Source organism: Pan troglodytes, chromosome 4 (assembly GCF_028858775.2).
Source record: "Pan troglodytes isolate AG18354 chromosome 4, NHGRI_mPanTro3-v2.0_pri, whole genome shotgun sequence".
Lineage (NCBI taxonomy): Eukaryota > Metazoa > Chordata > Mammalia > Primates > Hominidae > Pan > Pan troglodytes.
Window position 1 is genome coordinate 167701398 of NC_072402.2, and position 18292 is coordinate 167719689.

The 18292-nt window shown below is 46.3% G+C and overlaps 1 protein-coding gene across 8 annotated transcripts in view; it reads left to right on the forward strand.

Annotated features, from left to right (window-relative positions):
- Nucleotides 1-18292, forward strand: part of DOCK2 (dedicator of cytokinesis 2) — a 442545-nt gene that overhangs the window by 401427 nt on the left and 22826 nt on the right. For 7 of the 8 annotated variants that reach the window (XM_016954162.4, XM_063811659.1, XM_063811662.1 and 4 more), the window contains 6 exons: nucleotides 3479-3568; nucleotides 5183-5287; nucleotides 7997-8138; nucleotides 13048-13129; nucleotides 14427-14511; nucleotides 15323-15409. In XM_016954162.4, coding sequence (XP_016809651.1) covers nucleotides 3479-3568; nucleotides 5183-5287; nucleotides 7997-8138; nucleotides 13048-13129; nucleotides 14427-14511; nucleotides 15323-15409 — 591 coding nt within the window. Of the gene's footprint in view, nucleotides 1-3478; nucleotides 3569-5182; nucleotides 5288-7996; nucleotides 8139-13047; nucleotides 13130-14241; nucleotides 14512-15322; nucleotides 15410-18292 lie in introns of all 8 variants that reach the window. The other variant, XR_001718032.4, reaches the window with a different exon arrangement.

Genomic DNA, 18292 nt, shown 5'->3' on the forward strand with positions numbered 1-18292 from the left:
GCACTGCGATGGATCCTAAACAACTTTCCTGCTTCCTCCACTACCCCCAACAGATCATCCTCCATATAGCAGATAGGATGATCATAAAGCATAGATTGGATTATGCCATTCCCCCACTCGCAGTTTCTCAATGGCTCTCCCAATCTACTTAAAACAAATTACACAATCCTTCCCATGGCCCATGAGGCCCCACATGAGCTGTGCCCTGGCTGCCTCTCTCATTTCATCCCTGCTGGGGTCCCTCTTGCTCACGTGCTCTATGCCAAGCTCTTTTCAAACTCAGGGACTGTGTACTTGCTTTTCCCAGCTGGAAGCATTCCTCCACCATAGCTGCCCACTGGAACGCTGTGCTTCACTCAGATGTCACATGCTAGGGAGGCCTTCCCTGACCACCACTAGACAAACCAGCAGCACCACTGCCCCAGGTTACCCTTATGGCTTCTTCAAAGCACTTGTTCCTATAAGACATCATCTTGTTCATTTTCTTTTTACTTGTTTATTTTCTGGCTCCCCAATTTAGAATGCTATGAGAGCAGAGACTTGTCTTGCCCACTGCTAAATGCCCAGTGACTAGGACAGAACCTAGGAAGTTCCCAGTGAATATGTAGGCCTATGTCCTAGGTTCTGTTCTAATCACTGGGCATTCATAAATGAATGAACTGAATGGATAAATGACATGCAGTGTCATCCTTGATCTTTAAACAGCAAGGATGCTTGGCTGGGTTTGGTCGGGAGATTGGCCAGACCAGCTGCTGCTCAGCTCCAGCCTCTGGTGGACCTTCAGGAAGTACCAGCCCCAAAACTGCCATGCACCCTATAGAGAACATTGCTCGGTGGCCACATGCTCAAGTTTTGGAGCCAGATGGCCCATCTGCAATCCTTGCTCCTCTACCACCTACTCTTCCCTTGACCTAAGAGACTCCAATTCCCCACCCATAACAGTGAGATGCTAATAGTACCTTCTTTCTAGTTGTACTGTGAAAATAGAGTGAGAAAATGCACGTAGAGCACCCTGCATAGGACCTAGTGCGTAGTAATAGCTGGTGAAATGTCAGTAACCGTCATCATTATCCTACTCCACCGCTTCCTTCTCAAGCCTTTCCTGAGTCCTCTGGCTTACCTGCAGCCCTCCCTCTCCTCTGCAATGCAAGACCTCTTACAGTTCATCAGGACATAATTTAGCACTTAATTTGGGCCTGTCCTGTCACTGTAGTTTATTGCATCTGTCTTAGTCGGACCCTTCTACCTTCTCTGGAAAGATAAAATGAGGTAATGTCTGTGGAAGGGCTTATAAATTCCCAAGGCTCAAGCAGTTGGAGAGCACTGTTTTCATAATTTACAATTATAAGCCTCTTGAGGGCAGAGATGCTGCCATCCCTTGAACCTCCTGCCCTGCTGGGTGTCAAGTCAGAGCTTACTATTTGTTTATCAGCTGATTAAGTATGTTGCAGTGTGAGAGCCTAAAAGTACACGTTGAGCTTTGTCCTCAGCAAGATATTCAATTCAGCCCACTCTGTGCTAAGCAGAGAGGAAAAAGGCATGATCCCCAACCTCAAAAACTTACTGTCTAGTGGGCAAAACAGACATGCCAATAATAATATTTTTTGCATTGCCCTTTGGCATTGTGCAATAATGGGGAAAAAGGCAAAGGAACAGGGTGGTGCCAAAGTAGAGCAGAGAGGAGGGAGCAGATGGGTACAGCTTACCCTGAAAGCCACTGCTATGGAAGCTTCTAGAAGGAAGCCCAAACTCCTCAGTGCCCCCTCAGCTTTCGTTCCCTATACTTCCTCAGGGAGGCTCATTGCTCCAGGCACACATGCTGGCTTTCTACTCCATAAGTTCATCTTGCCATCACCCGATAGACTCCTCTAAATTCCTCAAAACCAAACGATTTCATCTATTGATGTATATCCTTTGTCCACTTATGTTCCATGAGAGTAGAGTCTGTGTCTCGTCCATCTTTATATCTGTTTCATTACTGCACACCACACCATGCCCAGAACCCACCGTGTGCTTAGTAATGAATGTGTAAGACTCAGAGAAATTAGTGACTGTTGGAGGTCCCAGTGGCCACACAGGCAGACCTGAGAGGAAATCCCAGGCACCTGACTTCCTGCCCCGCCCTTTCCCTGGTCTCTTAGTGATCTCTTAACCCATGGGGAGAGCGTTTCTTCTCTCTGTTCACATTATGGTGAGAAGTAGACAAAGACCTATACTTGAGCCCAACAGTCCCCTGGCCCAGCCCAGGGGGATTACCCCAAACTTCAGGTTCAAGGTGAAGAGAAAACCCCAGCCTGGCCCATATACTTGATTCCTCCTCCCAGCACATAAAGCGTTTTTATGCTGCTTGCTAAGCTGTCCGTGGGTTTACAGCCGTGGCTTCTCCACTCGGCACTTGGTTTTATTTATTTTTATGCTTGGATGCAGAGAGAGCACTTTTGCTACACAGCTCACACTGCATTTTGGCAACCTCCCCTCTCTCCTCCTCCTACCTCCCCCAGCTTCTCCATTTAGGTGCATTTTCCATTTTAAACTGAAGGTGAAATGTAATGGGTATCCCTAGAGATTGCCAGCCTCCGGTCCACCCTGCATCTCCCCTGACTCTGCAGACCGTCCTGACCTCCTTCAGTCTAAGAGAGTGAGGTGATCTATTGACTCTCGTCTAAGACAGAGGAGAGAATTATCCACTATGTCTAGGGTTTCTTTGTTTAGAATTTTTTCTCTCAAGATGGAGAAGACCTACTATTAAAGAAAAGTCTTAATTTTTTTTTAATATTCTAGCACCACCCCTTCCACCTCTGTGCTACCTGACTCTACTTCCACACATCAAATAATCCCATTAAAAAGTGACAGGATTGGCAGAGTAGAAGAATCCCAGGACTGCATATCAGGAGAACTGGGGCCTGGTCCCAACTTTGTCCCTGGAAACTCTGACCTTGAGCCACCTTGCTCACTTCTCTGTGAACCATTTATCTTTGGAAAAGGGGGCCAACACCTCCCTGAGGAGGCTGAGGGAATCAAAGGTTTCATTCACTAAACATGAGCACGTGGGAGGCAGGGACTGAAGAGCAAGGCCCTGGAGACACACACGGGGGCTTACATCCTGACCCTGCTTTTAGTGAGGCGTTTTGACCCGGGACAGGTTGCTGGGCCTCTCTGAACCTCTGTTTCTTACCTGGACAATGAAGATGCTGTCAGTTACCTCTCAGAGTGGTTGTGAAGAATCAGAGCACATAAATAAAGGGTTTAGCCTCATCTGTGCCTACTCAATTGTTTATCAAGAAACTCCGGTGAGAGGCCAGAGGAAGGTCGTCCTCTCTAGGAAGCCCCCGGCCCCTCCGTATGGCGGTGGATCTGGGTCAGAGCAAGGTTTCCCCTCAGTCCCAGGAAGCACAGCTACGCCTGAGTCCCTTCCTCAGCAAGGGCTCTGCAAACCCGGTGGTGCCACCTCACCTTTGTCCCTGTGACCTTCCTGTAGATGTGGGAAGAGGCCATAAGTCTGTGCAAGGAGCTGGCGGAACAGTACGAGATGGAGATCTTTGACTATGAGCTGCTCAGCCAGAACCTGGTAAGGCATCCCCTGGGAAGGCTGAATGCCCTGCAGGCTGGGTGCTCAGGGCCTCAGCTCACCCCAGATCCTGGGGAGATGGGGATGAGGGCCAGGCGGGGTTAGGGAAATAGAAAATGAACGGAAGTAGGACCTGAGAGAGGCTGTATTGAGCATCTCCCTTCCTGTGGGGAGTATTTTCAAAGAGAAATGTCGTGGGGAAATGCTTCGGTGACAGCTCCTCAGAGGGAGCATTGAGTACCTGCGAGGGGCTGCAACTGCCGCCGCTGCTGCAGCCCCAATAAACGCTGTGCTACGTTTGCAGTAAAAGTTCCACAAATCACTAAACCAATTAAATAAAAACACAAATTTGTGCTTTCTGATTAACAGATAGATCACATTAAAATGCTCCCCATCTGGTTACTCCCATTAGCATCTCCATGCTCAGGATTTGGTGGGGGAAGTGGAGAGTGGGGGAAGCCAGCCCAGCCAATCCTGCTTGTACTGCAGAAGCCTGGGTTTGGCGGGGAGTTGGACTCTGCAGGGAAATGCAGAACTCTTTGGCTGCTTCCCTCCCGCCCATCCTCCCCACATGTTTTCTGGCTGCCTGAGCAGCAGGACCCCAGGGACCCCTCTTAGCCCACTTAGAGAGGCCAGGCCAGCGACTTACAGAGTCAGAATGTTAGGAGAGGATTGATAGCTTTTGGTGGGGGGAAGGTATAGTGATCTTGTTAAAAACAGCTGAGCTGTTAACTGTTTTCACTGTTTGTAAGATAATACACAAATACACGCACATGTGCTTGCACCAAGAGACACCTGATACCTGCCCCGCGTGTACCTCCACATAGATGTTTGCCAATGCCTATGCCCAAGACACACACACATACACACACACACACACACACACACACACACAGGATACATTCAAGCACACACTAATGTATGTGCACTTGCCTGCACAGAGTCCACATCACACAGGCCCCCGTCTAGATCCACATATATCTTCCAGATTGTATCAAATGGAAGATGCCATCGATCATACACCATTCTCTTTATTGTGCCATGTCATGATTCCTTCAGGGCCAACTGCAGTTATAAGATGCCATTAGGTGTAAAGTAAGATTCAGACTGTTTCCAGAGATGTTAAAATACGAAAAACACACACCTCTTAGAATAGATGAAATGTCTTAGGTATGCATGCACAGGAAAACATCTGTATCAGGGGGCATTTATTCATTCCATAGCCTCACAAATCCATGCCCAAGTGTGCATGGAGGTGGGAGCAGAGACGCAATGATGGGAACCCTGAATGCAACTAACTGGGTTCAGCTCCATGCTTACTGGCTGCTTTACGAGATACCATTTCTTTATCTGCAAAATGGAGATACTCATGGGATTATTACAAGGGTGATTCAAGTAACCACACTAGTGCAGGTAGAGTGATTAACACAGTCCCTGGTATACTGTAAATATAGCTATTACTATTGTGATTATAGACATAGCACAGATATGTAAATATGTGCACATGGCTCATTGGCTCTGGTATAATGAAAATGTCTTCACCAAGGCCTCTTTGAGTTGAATGTGCCTTTGATACACATCTGTGTTGCAACAAACCTTGTTTTCTTCCTTTAGATCCAGCAGGCAAAATTCTATGAAAGCATCATGAAAATCCTCAGGCCCAAACCAGACTACTTTGCTGTTGGATACTACGGCCAGGGATTCCCCTCCTTCCTGCGGGTGAGTTTGGGGGTGACTTGGACACCAGGCGAGAGCCCCAGGGCCTCGGCATCTCAGCGGTCCTTCTATGCTTTGAGGATTTGCTTGTGCTCAGAAGCGGTGCTCTTCTCTGTCTGAGTGCTGCCCCCATCCCCAGGAGACTCCCCAGTCAATAGCCCTCATCATAATCACCAGCATTTCTCATCTACTGTGTTTCTCTAACTACACAGCAATTACAGCTGCCTCGTGAGGTAGTGAGTTCCCCGTCACTGGAATGAGGTGTTCAAAGAGAGGCTGGAGGATGTTTGCTGGCAGAGATTTGCTTTCAGGAGTTACTGTAGAGCAGTCGTTCTCAGGCTTTTTGGTTCCAGAACCTTCTTTCTCTCTTAAAAATTATTGAGGATCCCAAAGAACTTGTGTGTATAAAGATAATCTCTATCTACATTTACTACATGAGAAATTAAAACTAAGAAAATGTTTTTTGAAGTGTTCATTTATTTGAAAATAACAATAATGGTCCAGGCATGGTGGCTGATGCCTGTAATCCCAGCACTTTGGGAGGCTGAGGTGGGCAGATTACTTGAACTCAGGAGTTCGAGACCAGCCTGGGTAACATGGTGAAACCCTGCCTCTACAAAAAATACAAAAATTAGCTGGGCGTGGTGATGCGCACCTATAATCCCAGCTATTTGGGGCCTGAGACAGGAGGATTACCTGAACCCAGGAGGTTGAGGCTACAGTGAGTCATGATGGGGCCACTGCACTCCATCCAGCCTGGGTAACAAAGAGAGACCCTGTCTCAAAAAATAAATAAAATCTTAAAAATAAAAATAGCACTAATAAACCCATTACATGTTAACATAAACTGCAATTTTAGGAAAAATAGCTCTATTTTCCAATAAAAAAATCGGTGAAAATCATGAGATTGCTTCACATTTCTGCAAATCTCTTTAATGTCTGACTTAAGAGAAGACATCTAGATTCTCATGTCTGCTTCTGCAATCTGTTGCGATCACACATCATGCAGCCTCAGAAAGCTCCATCGTACACTCATGGGAGAATGAGAATGAAAAGGATAAATAACAGCTTTCATGTTATTGTGAAAACAGTGTGATCTTGTGGTTCCTGAGAGGGTCTTGGGAACCTCAGGTGTCCCTGGAGCACAGTTTCTGAACCGCTACTGTAGTGGCCTATTTACCCATCACATGACGAATTGGATTAGGTCACCAGTAGGCTTCCTTCAGTCTGTGAGCCTATGGTTCGACTCTGGGGTGAGGGAAATACAAAAGAAATGGCAAATCTGATCTCCAACCTCACTTGATTTAGTCTAGTCAAGGAGATAAATCACTCACAATTATTAATCAACAATCAATGTGGAAGTGAGAGTGGGCCTGCAGGAGTGATTACCGTGAGCCGCGGAGAGGGGTGCAGGTTTCATGGAGGAAGTAGAGGTGGCTTCCCAAACCCGGCTGTATGTCAGAATCCCCTGGAGAACTTGTTAAAAGTACAGACTCCTGGGCCCCACTCCCACAGATCTACAGATTCCATTTCAGCAGGTCTGGCATGGGCCCTGGGAATCTGAATTTTTTTCTTTTTTTTTTTTTTTTGAGATGGAGTCTTGCTCTGTCGCCCAGGCTGGAGTGCAGTGGCTTGATCTCGGCTCACAGCAACCTCTGCCTCCTGGGTTCAAGCTGTTATCCTGCCTCATCCTCCCAAGTACCTGGGACTACAGGCATGTGCCACCACGCCCAGCTAATTTTTATATTTTCAGTAGAGACGGTGTTTCACCATGTTGGCCAGGATGGTCTCCATCTCTTGACCTCATGATCCGCCTGCCTCGGCCTCCCAAAGTGCTGGGATTACAGGCGTGAGCCACCAGGCCCAGCTGGGAATCTTAATTTTTAAAAGTGTCCTAGGCTCCTTGGATGATCAGCCAGGTTTGGAAGCACTGATATGTAGAGATGTATGACAGATGTGTGTTTGGACAGAAGAAATTAGGGGCCATTTTAGGCAGTATGGGTGGCACAGATGTCTAGAGCAGAGTTTCTCAACCTCAGCACTATTGATATTTTGGGCCTGAAAATTCTTCATTGTGGGGGCTGTGCTATGCATCGTAGGATGTTAGCAGCATCCCTAACCACTACCCCGTAGGTTCTAGTAGCATCTCCCATTCCCAGTTGGGACAACCAAAATATGTTTCCAGATACTGCCGATGTCCCTTGGGGGACAACATCACCTTTAGTTGAGAACCACTGATCTATAGAGACTAACATGGTCAGGAAGGATAAATAGTGTGTTTTCACAGGCTTAGAGCCAGAAGCCAGGTGATGAGGATATGAATGCTGAGCCCTTCCAGCCCACAGGTCCAGCCCACATGGCCCATTACAGGCAACGGGGAAATGTTGTGGCCATGTATATAGGAGAGTTGGTGTGACACAGTGAAACCTGAGTGAGTAATTATTCTGGAAGCTGTACATAGGATGGTAAGAAGAAGAAAGTTCTCAGCATCCATGATCTTCCCTTCCTCTAGACCCAGACCCTTTAAAGTAGTGATGGCCTCTGCTAGGTCAGTGAGTTGAGCCCTTCCTTTCCCTGTGGGGCAACCAAGAGGAGAGTGATGCACTGGACATCCCCATGGACCGTGGTCATTTTACAAGCTCCCCAGCTTTGCTTGGCCCCTTTCTTCACACCTGGGTCCCCAAATCTCTAATGAGCATCCTTTCTCTGCAGAACAAAGTGTTCATCTACCGCGGGAAGGAATATGAGCGAAGAGAAGATTTCCAGATGCAGCTGATGACCCAGTTCCCCAATGCAGAGAAGATGAACACCACCTCTGCCCCGGGAGATGATGTGAAGAATGCCCCAGGCCAGTGTATCCTTGGAGAATGCCCTAGCCAAGGGGCCAGACCTGAGCAGCCGTGCCAGGGCTGCAGCCCACAAAGACCCACCTTAGAGCTCAGGGCTGCTGCCAGAATCATTGCAGTGGCGCCATGTTGCAGGAACATGCAACATGTTCTTTGGATCCATGTTCTTTGGATCCTTTTCTGGACTCTTCATGATCCTGGCATCTTGAGCTCTGTTTGCTTTGGAAAATTTGTCTCCATTTGGTGCTTTTCAAAAAGTGCATGAATGTGAGCTAGAATGTCAACTGCATAAGGAAAGACGCTTGCTCTGGCTTGCTCCAACTTGTTCCCTGCAGTAAGTTCCCATCTCCCATGGTGCCTGGTACAGAGTGACTCCCAGTAAATATTTGAGATGAGATCCAAAGAACCTATCTCAATACATTGTAAATGTTGCATGCATTGATTAATTCACTCACTCACTAATTCATTCTTATATTGAATACTCTCAAGCCCTGACTCTATGCTAAGCAAGGTGCAAGGGACTGGAGATTTTCATTCACAAAGTGGTCCTACATTCAGGGAGCTTACAGTGTAGCAAGTAAAAGAGGCGTTAAGTGACTAATTGCACTATTCCATATTTATTTACAAAAATATAATCTGTGCCTTGAGGAAGCCATGCAGAGTACTGTGGTTGGGAAAGGAGAGAAGGTTTCCTTGAGGAAGGTGATGTTTGAGATTACAAGCAACCAAAGCTTAGCAGGAAGTGGGGAGAATATCCCAGACAGAAGGAAGAACACTTGTGTGCAGAGGCCTTTGGCAGGAAGGAGCATAGCAGGCTCCACAAACTGAAATGACACCACATTGCCATCATAATAAAATCGAAACTGCTAAGCAAGGCCTGCAAGGCCATCCATGATCTGACCCCTGCCTGCCTGTCCAACGTCACCCCCACCCCCATCCTTCCTTCCCTTTCTCACATCCCTCTGACCACAAGGTTCTTGTTTCTGTTCCTGCGATATGCCCAGCTTGTTCCTGCCTCTGAGCATTCATGTTCTCTGTTCCCTCTGCTTTGGATGCCCTTCCTCAGCTCCTTACATGACTAGCTGTCTCTTACCCATCAGATCCTAGCTTGGCGTCACCTTCTGGAAGAGGCCTGCCATGGCCTTTCTATTGTCTAATGTGGCCTTCTCTGAACTCTTCATGACCCTGGTATCTCAAGCTCCGTTTTCTTTGGAAAATCTGTCTCAATTTGCCATTATCTCTGGTGCTTTTTAAACGTGCATGGAGGTGAGCTAGAATGTCGGCTCCATGAGGGAAGATGCTTGCCCTGGCTTGCTCCCTGCAGTTAAGTCCCCCACTCCCTAGTGCCTGGTACAAAGTGACTCCCAGTAAATATTTGTTGATTAATAGAAATAAAAAGAAAACAACACAGAAAGAGGAAAGAAGAAAAGAGATAAATAAATAGAGAAAGGGAGGAAGGAGGCAGAGAAGTAGCCAGCTCACTTGAAGTACATAGTACACAGAAGTCACATGGGGTGATATTAGGGTGCCGTATAAGTGGGTGTCAGTGTGGCCAAGCATGGTCTTTAGTGGGCCAGCAGCCAGTGCTGGGCAACAGACAGGATTCGCATGGCAGGGAGCATATAAATGCAAGGATAGGGCCAACTGCTGAGCCAGGGAGCACATTAACTCAGCCTAGCTCCCAGCATTGCACCGTTTAGCACAAATTAAGTTACAGCCTTTAAAATGGGGTTGACAGGTTGCAAGTCTGGTCTGCTCAGTCTGCTGTACTTTAATCCAAATATTCTTCTCTCCGGTGGTAAATATTCATCTGTAACCTTTTCATTATGCTTGCCTGCCCTGCGTACCTGCTCTACCATGGTTATTTGCAGGATCAAATGCAACTGGTGGTGGGCTGGGCTGGTTACAAATATGAATTTGGTTATAGGCGAGACATAGGATTAGTTCTAAGGCTTTTCTAAGTGGACCTCCTGGGATTGAACAGCTCTGTGGCCTTTTAACATGAGGCAAGGGAGAGAGTACGTGTTCCTGGGACATAACATCTCCCCTGGTTCAGTGCCAGGAGGCAGGTGCAAAAGAAAAGGGGAAGGGCTAATATTTGCTAAATGTCCTTTTCTTGAGACTGAGGGCTTTATATCCTATAAAACCCTCTAAGGGGAGTGTTAATTTTCCCTATTTCATGGACAAGAAATATGTGGGGCAGAGATGTAAAGTGGTTTGCCTAAGGTTACAAAGCTAGTTAGTGATGGAACTGGTACTTGAACCCCATGATCTGTCTGTTTCAAAAACTATGTTCTAGTACATCATCCTTTTTAAAAAGATTGATGAACAGCATTCTCTTTATTAACTGTTTACCATGTACTAGGCATTTTACACGCATTGTTGTTTTACCCTCCAATACTTATACAAGTTAGGTATTATTGCTTTCCTGCATTTTGCTAATAGGAAAACTGAGGCTCACAGAATTTAAGCAGCTTGCACAAGGTCACAACTAGGAAGTGATGGAGCTTGGATTTGAACTCAGGCCTACTTTTTGACAAAATATTGAGTTCTTAATGCTCTCTTCTCTTGCCTTCACTTGTTAAAAAGCTGATAAGCAGTCTGAGAGGGTGACAGATCTCATTTCTCACTTAGGTATCCAAGTAGGAAATGATAATTGAAAGCCAAAGTCTCTTTGTAGGGAGTCTGCAGTTGCCCAGCCCTCTGGGGCCCCAGTTCTGCGCATACATTCAGCCTGTGGCATAACAACCTCACCAGCCATCCTCCTGGTACAACTTCAGGGGACTTGTGTCACGGGCTTCCCTAGGACAGGTTTGGATTCTCCTCTTGGGCCAACACCAGTGGCTAAGATCAGTAAACATGACCTAGAACCTTCTCTAAAACAGGGGTCTGCAAACTTTCTGGAAGGGATCAAATGGGCAGTATTTGAGTCTTTGTGGCCCATGCAGTCTCTGTCACAACTACTCAGCTCCGCTGTTGTAGTGGGAGAGCAGCCACTGAAAATCCAAAAATGCACGGGTATTGCTGTGTTCCAATAAAACTCTATGGACACTAACATTTGAACTTTCTATCATTTTCACGTTACAAAATACTCTTTTTCCCTCCATTGAAAACTCTTCTTAGCCTCTGGGCCTTACAAAAACAGGCAGTGAACCAGATTTGACCGCAGGGCCATAGTTTGCCAACCCCTGCCCTAGACTTAATCCAGAGTGATTTTCTTCCCAGAGCAGGCTGTTGGCCACATGGCTTGAGAAAGAAAATGGTTTTCCTGAAAATCATAGAAATACCTTCATTGAGATTTATTCATTCGTGTTAAACATTGCTATCTCTTAAGAAGAGAAATCTATTTAAGGCAGAAATAGGCATCAGAAGTAAATCAATGAAACACCTAACTTATTAGCATAGAATAAGTTCATCAGACAGAGGCAATTCAATTTAATTTGGAACTAGGTTTTGGTCATTTCTTATGTGTGAAAGAACCATAGCCTCTGCCATGAAAAAGCTCACAATCTGGGCAGGATGGAGGGTGTGAGGTGGGCTGGGGGGATGAGGAAGCCTACAGGGAGCTGGAGGGTGGATCCTAAGAGAAGCACAGACGAAGGCTGTGGAAAGCCAAAGGAAAGAAAACAACTCCTAACTGGGGGGTGAGTTTTGTTTTCATGGACTGTGGTATTTGACATCTGTCCAAAGGGTTCACAAGAGAGGGATGCTGATAAGGGAAAATGTTCCAAGGAAAGGAAGTAGTAGGATCCATTGGATATCCAGATAATGATGAAAAAATGGGTGAAGGCCATACTGGCCTAGCTTTGAATGCTAGCCAGAGGAGTTCTTGATTCCTTAGTTGGCAGACATGTCAGGCCCAGGAAAAGATTTTTTGGAGTCATGGTGGTCATTGGGTAGAATAGAGGGAGGAAAGACCTTGAATACCTAAATAAAAGACGTGGGTAAAGAAGAAATGGGAGGTAGGGAAAGGGAAGAGGGGTCAGGAGTGGGACCAGTGACCGCTGACTTTTTTCATTCAGTTTGCCATATTGTCAGCTTAAAAGGACTAAAGACAGATCTAGAAGAGGCATGACAAGGGTCTGACCCACATAGTGCCTCTCCAATATCTATGCCTGTTGCAGGCATCACTAATCCACCATGGGACTCTTTTCCACTGTCTGAACACAGCTCCTTACCATCCTGCCATAGGCAGTTGCTTTCAAATTTTCAGAGTTGGGGTGCAAAATGACATTTATTTGCATATTCTATAGCAGTGCTTCACAAATTTTAGCATGCATATGTTTCACCCAAGGATCTTTTACAGATCCGGACTCAGTTGGTTCTCAGATAGTCCAGAGTCTCCACTTCTAACAAACTTACAGGTAATGCTGACACTACTGGTCAAAGGGCCGCCTTTGAGTAGTGAGTCCAGAGTGAAAGAATTCTGAGCTTAGAGTTAGAAGACCTAAATACAAACTTGGATCTGTTCTTACAAGTTGTGTGACCTTCAACAAGTGGCCTGGCTTCTCTGGCCTCGAAGGGGACAATTTAGGTTAATAAGGCAACTCAGTGGAATTGAGGAGATCAAATGAGATCATGGGAAGATGTACTCTGCAATTGATTTGAGAGCTATAAATTCATTCAATAGTATTATTATTAATGATAATATAGCAACGATGATGATTAAACACCACTAGACAACTCTGTTTGTAGGGGCTGAGCCCTGGCATAAGGTTGCAGGGTGACAGCACTGATAAGGACCTCAGTGACTAACTAGTCATTAGTGCCTAGTGGGCAGCCAGCAACCTGAGGTTCATCATTCAGTAAAAATGTGGCCCCATAAAGGCTGGCCTGGAAGGTCTCATCAAGGACCAGCTATACTTAAAACTGTCCCCGCAGCCAACAGATATAAGTCCTTAACTACAGGGATTCCAGATATCCAGTGCTTCACTGTCCAGCCTGTCTTGGATGAACATCCCAGGTTCAAGAATAAGCCAGTGCCTGACCAGATTATAAAGTAAGACTCGTTGTCCACAGGGAAGAAGGATGGGGAAGAGAACTCATTGGGGCCACCAAACTGAGCTGGTGGCAGAACAGACCCCAGTGTCTTTCTAGTTCCTTCTCTATCTTAGCCAGTTTTTCCCCCCTTTTCCTCTTGGGCAAAGAATCACCCTCCAATTAGCTGGGCTCTGCCCCTGACAAGGCTGAAGCCAGGAAGGATGGGAGAGCCAGGGTTATGGCTCAGCAAATCCTCAGCAAGCATCAAGCATTTGCTCAACTGGATGCAGTCAGCCTATTTGTTGCTCAGGTTGATCTCAGAGTGGCCCCAGGGAGTCCACAGACAGAGTGTGGCTGGGCAAGTGATAGGCAGAGTGGAGACAGGGGGCCTTGTCCATGCTGAGCACATGCTCCCAGAGGGACATCTCCTCAGCATTTGTGAAGGTTGTACATTGACAATGGTGTGTTCAGGCTCTGATAAAGGAACAGTAGAGGAAGTGCCGTGAAGGCTGATGTCCACCTGTTCTAGATCAGATTGCAAAGTCACCGATGAGGCCACAAGGTGGGGCCTCTGTGGGACCCAAGGCTGTATGCCTCCCAGCTGCCCAGCTCATTCCCCCTACCCCATGCCCAGGTTGTAATGGAGTACTTGAGTGTCTTAGAGTAGGTCCTCACCTCTGGATGGGACAGTCAGAAACAGGATCTGCTTTGCAAGATGAAGGACCCTTCAGGGAGAGGCAGCCCCTCCCAGCAGCCTCACGAAGTGCCACAGCAGAGCAGGTGGAGCTCAGCTTGGGTCTCAGCCTCCCCTCACCTTCTCACCTTCTCAGACAGGCACCCATGAGCAGGGGACAATAACTGTGCAGCTAGCACGGTGTTCTGCTGGCCCTGAAGTTAGAATCTCGCCAGCGATTCAGGGAGACTGATTTAGGGGGTTGGCTGGGACACCTAAAGAAATCCTTTGAGGACACCTCCGGGAAATTAGGCTCAGACCTCAGCTCCTTTGTTGCAGATCACAGGAAATCATGACCTAGGCCATCAATGTTAGAATTCCAATTGCCTGGATACTCTAGGGGTACTATGTTCTCAAAGGGGCACAAGACCAGTCTACCTTCTAAATTGCCTTGTCAGGAAAGCCTGTGCAAAAGCCACTCTTATGGAGCCCAGAACACAGACCCTGATTTTAAATGCACCACAAGGGACTCTGCCAGGCCTGAAGTTTACTGTAATGAACCTCCCTGGACAGTGCAGGGTCAGATCGGGTGTCAGCAGCCGGGGATGGCTACCAGGAGCCTCAGCCTCTTCCTGTCTTTCAGCTTCTACAAATCCAACTACGTGCAAAGGTTCCACTACTCCCGGCCCGTGCGCAGGGGGACCGTAGACCCAGAGAATGAGTTTGCTGTGAGTATCTTCCCTACCCTTGATCATTCCCTGGGGCCACCTGGAGGAACCAGACCATGCATCGGCCAGCCTCAGAATGGGAAGGAACTTGATAGAAAGCCAGAGAAAATAAAGCCAACCTCCATGGATACCATGACGTCCGTTCCCCAATCTCTTCCATTAGGGCCTGTGTCCTTATTTCTTGAGCCTTTTTCCCCTTAATACAGAACCCAGGCCTCATGTCAGAGGCACTTTTTCAACCACAGGGCATTCAGGCATTGCCAGCACGTAGAAACCCTCAGGCTAAGAAGGGGTGTTGATAAAATCAAACCTTCCAGCAAACACCAGTAAGAAGCCACAGCAATTTAGTCATCACTGTCCCCTGAGTGCTAGTCTCCTCTGTGTGTGTCCAGCTAGGATTCAAACAAGACTGGATTAAGGAGGTGTCTCCAAGTCTCAGCTCTTTGCCTTGGACTGTAATTCTTAATATTTTTGGAGCCACTGCCTCTTTGAGAGTCTAATGAACACTGGGGGCCCTTCCCCGAGAAAACAAATGGACACATTCAATATTGCCTAAAAATTCAGACTGCTAATAAACCCAGGTTAAAACTTACTTGGCCTAAGTCCAGGGAGAGCTTACACTTAATGTTGGGAAAGAATTCTTAAGGGTAAGGTGAGAGCGTGTTTCTGGGTCTTGCAATATTTATTCTGCTTTCGGGTAGATGGGAGGCCTGGGGACCTGGCTGGGTTTCTGCCAAGCTTCTCTGATACCCAGGTTTCATAAATGTGTTTGTTTCTTTCCTGCCCTTGCCACCCCCCTGCCCACGGACAGTCCATGTGGATTGAGAGAACCTCCTTCGTGACTGCATACAAGCTGCCGGGGATCCTGCGCTGGTTTGAGGTGGTGCACATGTCGCAGGTGAGTCTGGGACATTCATGGCAGGGCCACCCTTCCTCCGATGGGCAGGGCACAGCCAGTCTCCAAAGGCCCCTTTGACTTTAAAAAGGAGACATGTTTTTCTTTGAAGCTGCTGTGTGAGTCCCAGAATCCCCATGCAGGCAGCATTCAGAATAGTGCCTTTCAGATTTTTTTTTTTAAGCATCAGATAACCTTTTTGTTCCCTGCAAATGAAACTTTCCATGGCCTCCAGTAATAAAGCTGACGAATGGGGAGCTTCTGTTGGGTGGGTGGGGTGTAGCAGAGGGCCTGGAACACAATCATTTCCATCTCCCCCTCATACTCCTCTCATCACAGCACCCCCTTGGGGGCACCTGTGCAGTATCCCAATATAAACCCATTTTATAGTTGGAAAAACTGAGGCTCAGAAGGGAGAGATCATTTGGCTAGAATCCAAATGTTTGATCTCCTTTGTGCAGATAACACCTATTTTGCTTCTCAGCACAGCTTAGGGTCTCCACGTCCTCAGACAGCTAAAGATCTTGCAGTCCCCAAGATACAGAGGAACGGTCAGTGTGGTTGTGAGGAAACCTTGTAAATGGACATATTTAGGATGTCTTATTTATTTATTTATTCATTCAGAAAATACTTAATGTGTACCTAACATGTTAGGCACTGTTGTAAGACCTAGAGATTCTGCAATGGAGCTTCCATTCTAGTGGGAAAGACGGACTAAAAAGTCAAAGTAAATATATGACAGGTGATAACTGTGATGGAAAAAATTAAAGCAGAAAGGTGATGTATGAGGGATTGCTATTTTAAGTAGCGTAGTCAGAGAATGCTTCCCTCTATACTGGCTGTTGAGGAGAGGCCTGGAGGAAATGAGGAAGGGGTCCATACTGACATTGAAGAGAGAGACATTCCAGCAGAGGAGACAGCAAGTGCAAAAGCCCTGGGCCCAGAGTATGCTTGTGTCCAGATCAGAACAAGTGAGGGTGAGTAACAGTCATCTGATACCAGATCATGTAGGACCTTGTAGACCACCATAAGGACTTTGACTTTCCCACTGAGCGACACAGAGCCATGAGCAGAGGAGGGACGTGGTCTGACTTGCGTTTTCAAGCTATTGTATCAGACGATAGCATTGAGACCGTTTCACTTCTACCCTTAATGCCCCTCTCTTTTCAGTGAACCCAGCAGCTCAGTAGCCCTTCAGCCTCCTTTTTATAGGCACGACCTAGACCTTGGAAAAGTATAACAATGATGGTGATGGCAAAAAACATTGTTTTGAGTATGGGCTCAACTGTTCATATGCATGATCTCATTTCAACCCCTCAGCAACCCTGTGAGGTAGATATTATTATTCTTCCCATTTTACAGATGTGGGAACTGAGATGCAGAGTTAATTAGTGCATTGTTCAAGGTTAGTAAAAGAGATAGGGTATGACTTTAACCTCCCCTGTCAGGCACCTGGCTTGGACTCTTTATCTTTTTTTCCTTAAGAAAAAGAAGAGCCCACCCCAGCCCACCCCAGCAAGTAGTACCCCAAAAAGGAAGGAAGTGTCTGTGCCCTTGCTTCATGGCACATAAGTTTCAACAAGTGCCCCAGGTGCTGTGTCAAAGGTTTATAGCTATATCTCATTTAATTCTCATAGACCCCAGTGAGGTACATACTATTATGAGCCCTATTTAGGAGGTAAGGAATCAGAAACTTTCTGTCAATCTGTAGCCTCTGCCCATTAGCCCTGACTGAGCCCTGTCACCTGGTGGTGCTCAGCAAGGCGCCTCTTCTGTAGTCATTCCTGCCAAACTGTAGCAAACTGAGAGAGCCCATCCCTGTACTTCCCATTCCCTCAGCTACTGTGTGTCAGCCCAAAGCACTTATCTCCTAATAGCCTACATAATTTTCTTGTTTATTTTTAATATTAAGAGAATATTAAATATAACAGTAGACCATAAGCTCCACTAGAATATAAATTCCAAGAAGACAGATATTTTGTCTATTTTATTTTCTGCCATACCTCCAAGTGCTAAGAATAGTCCCTGGCCCACAACTGATGCTAACTAAAGAATACTTACATAAATTAATCAGTCAATCAATATGCAGACACCCGTAATGTCTAAACCGGTTACCTTATTTTATAAACTCAGCATTTTGAAGTTAGGAAAGAAATAGTCAAGATTTTTGGCTTGTTTCTTTCATCCCGATGCCTTCTCATAGATGGCATTGGGGAAACCTTCAAAAAGTTGGCCAGAGTGAATTTATCTTTAATGGCCTCTCTCAGATGAGTTACCAGGAATTTCAGGGTGTCTCAGATGCAAAAGTTGAATGCTCTTCTAAGTGACTTCATTTCCAAAGATTGTTTTTGTGTTATATGAATTTGTATCTTGTTCTTGGTTATTTCCTCCATAAATTATCATGACTACAGTAATGTTTATATAGAGAGGCATTTTCTGATGAGCTTCAAGTATAAGTTATGCCTATTGGGGTTTTATTTTGTTCTTGTTCTTGGCCCTGAGAAATGGAGACTTTACAAGGAACCCTGATCTAGGGGTCAGAGATCCAAATTCAACGTGGTCACTAATGAGCTATGTATGTTAGATAAGGACTGTATATCTCTGGGTCTTAGTTTTAATCATCTGTAAATAGGAATTGCAAAATGATGGAACTTTAGGGAGCTTAAAGGGACCTTAGGTGTCTTTTAGTCCTAAAGCTATAAACTGGAATACCTTCATAGCCTAGTAAGGGCTGTGGCAAAGTGCAGTAGCAACAGCCCCCTCCTCCATCTCTGTTGAATTACATTTTTAAAGGCTAGAATCAATGTGCTAGCTAAGTGACAGACCTCCGCCAGCCTGGTTTGGCTTGCAGTTCTCCAAGTTTTTTGTCCTGATTCTTCCTGGTTC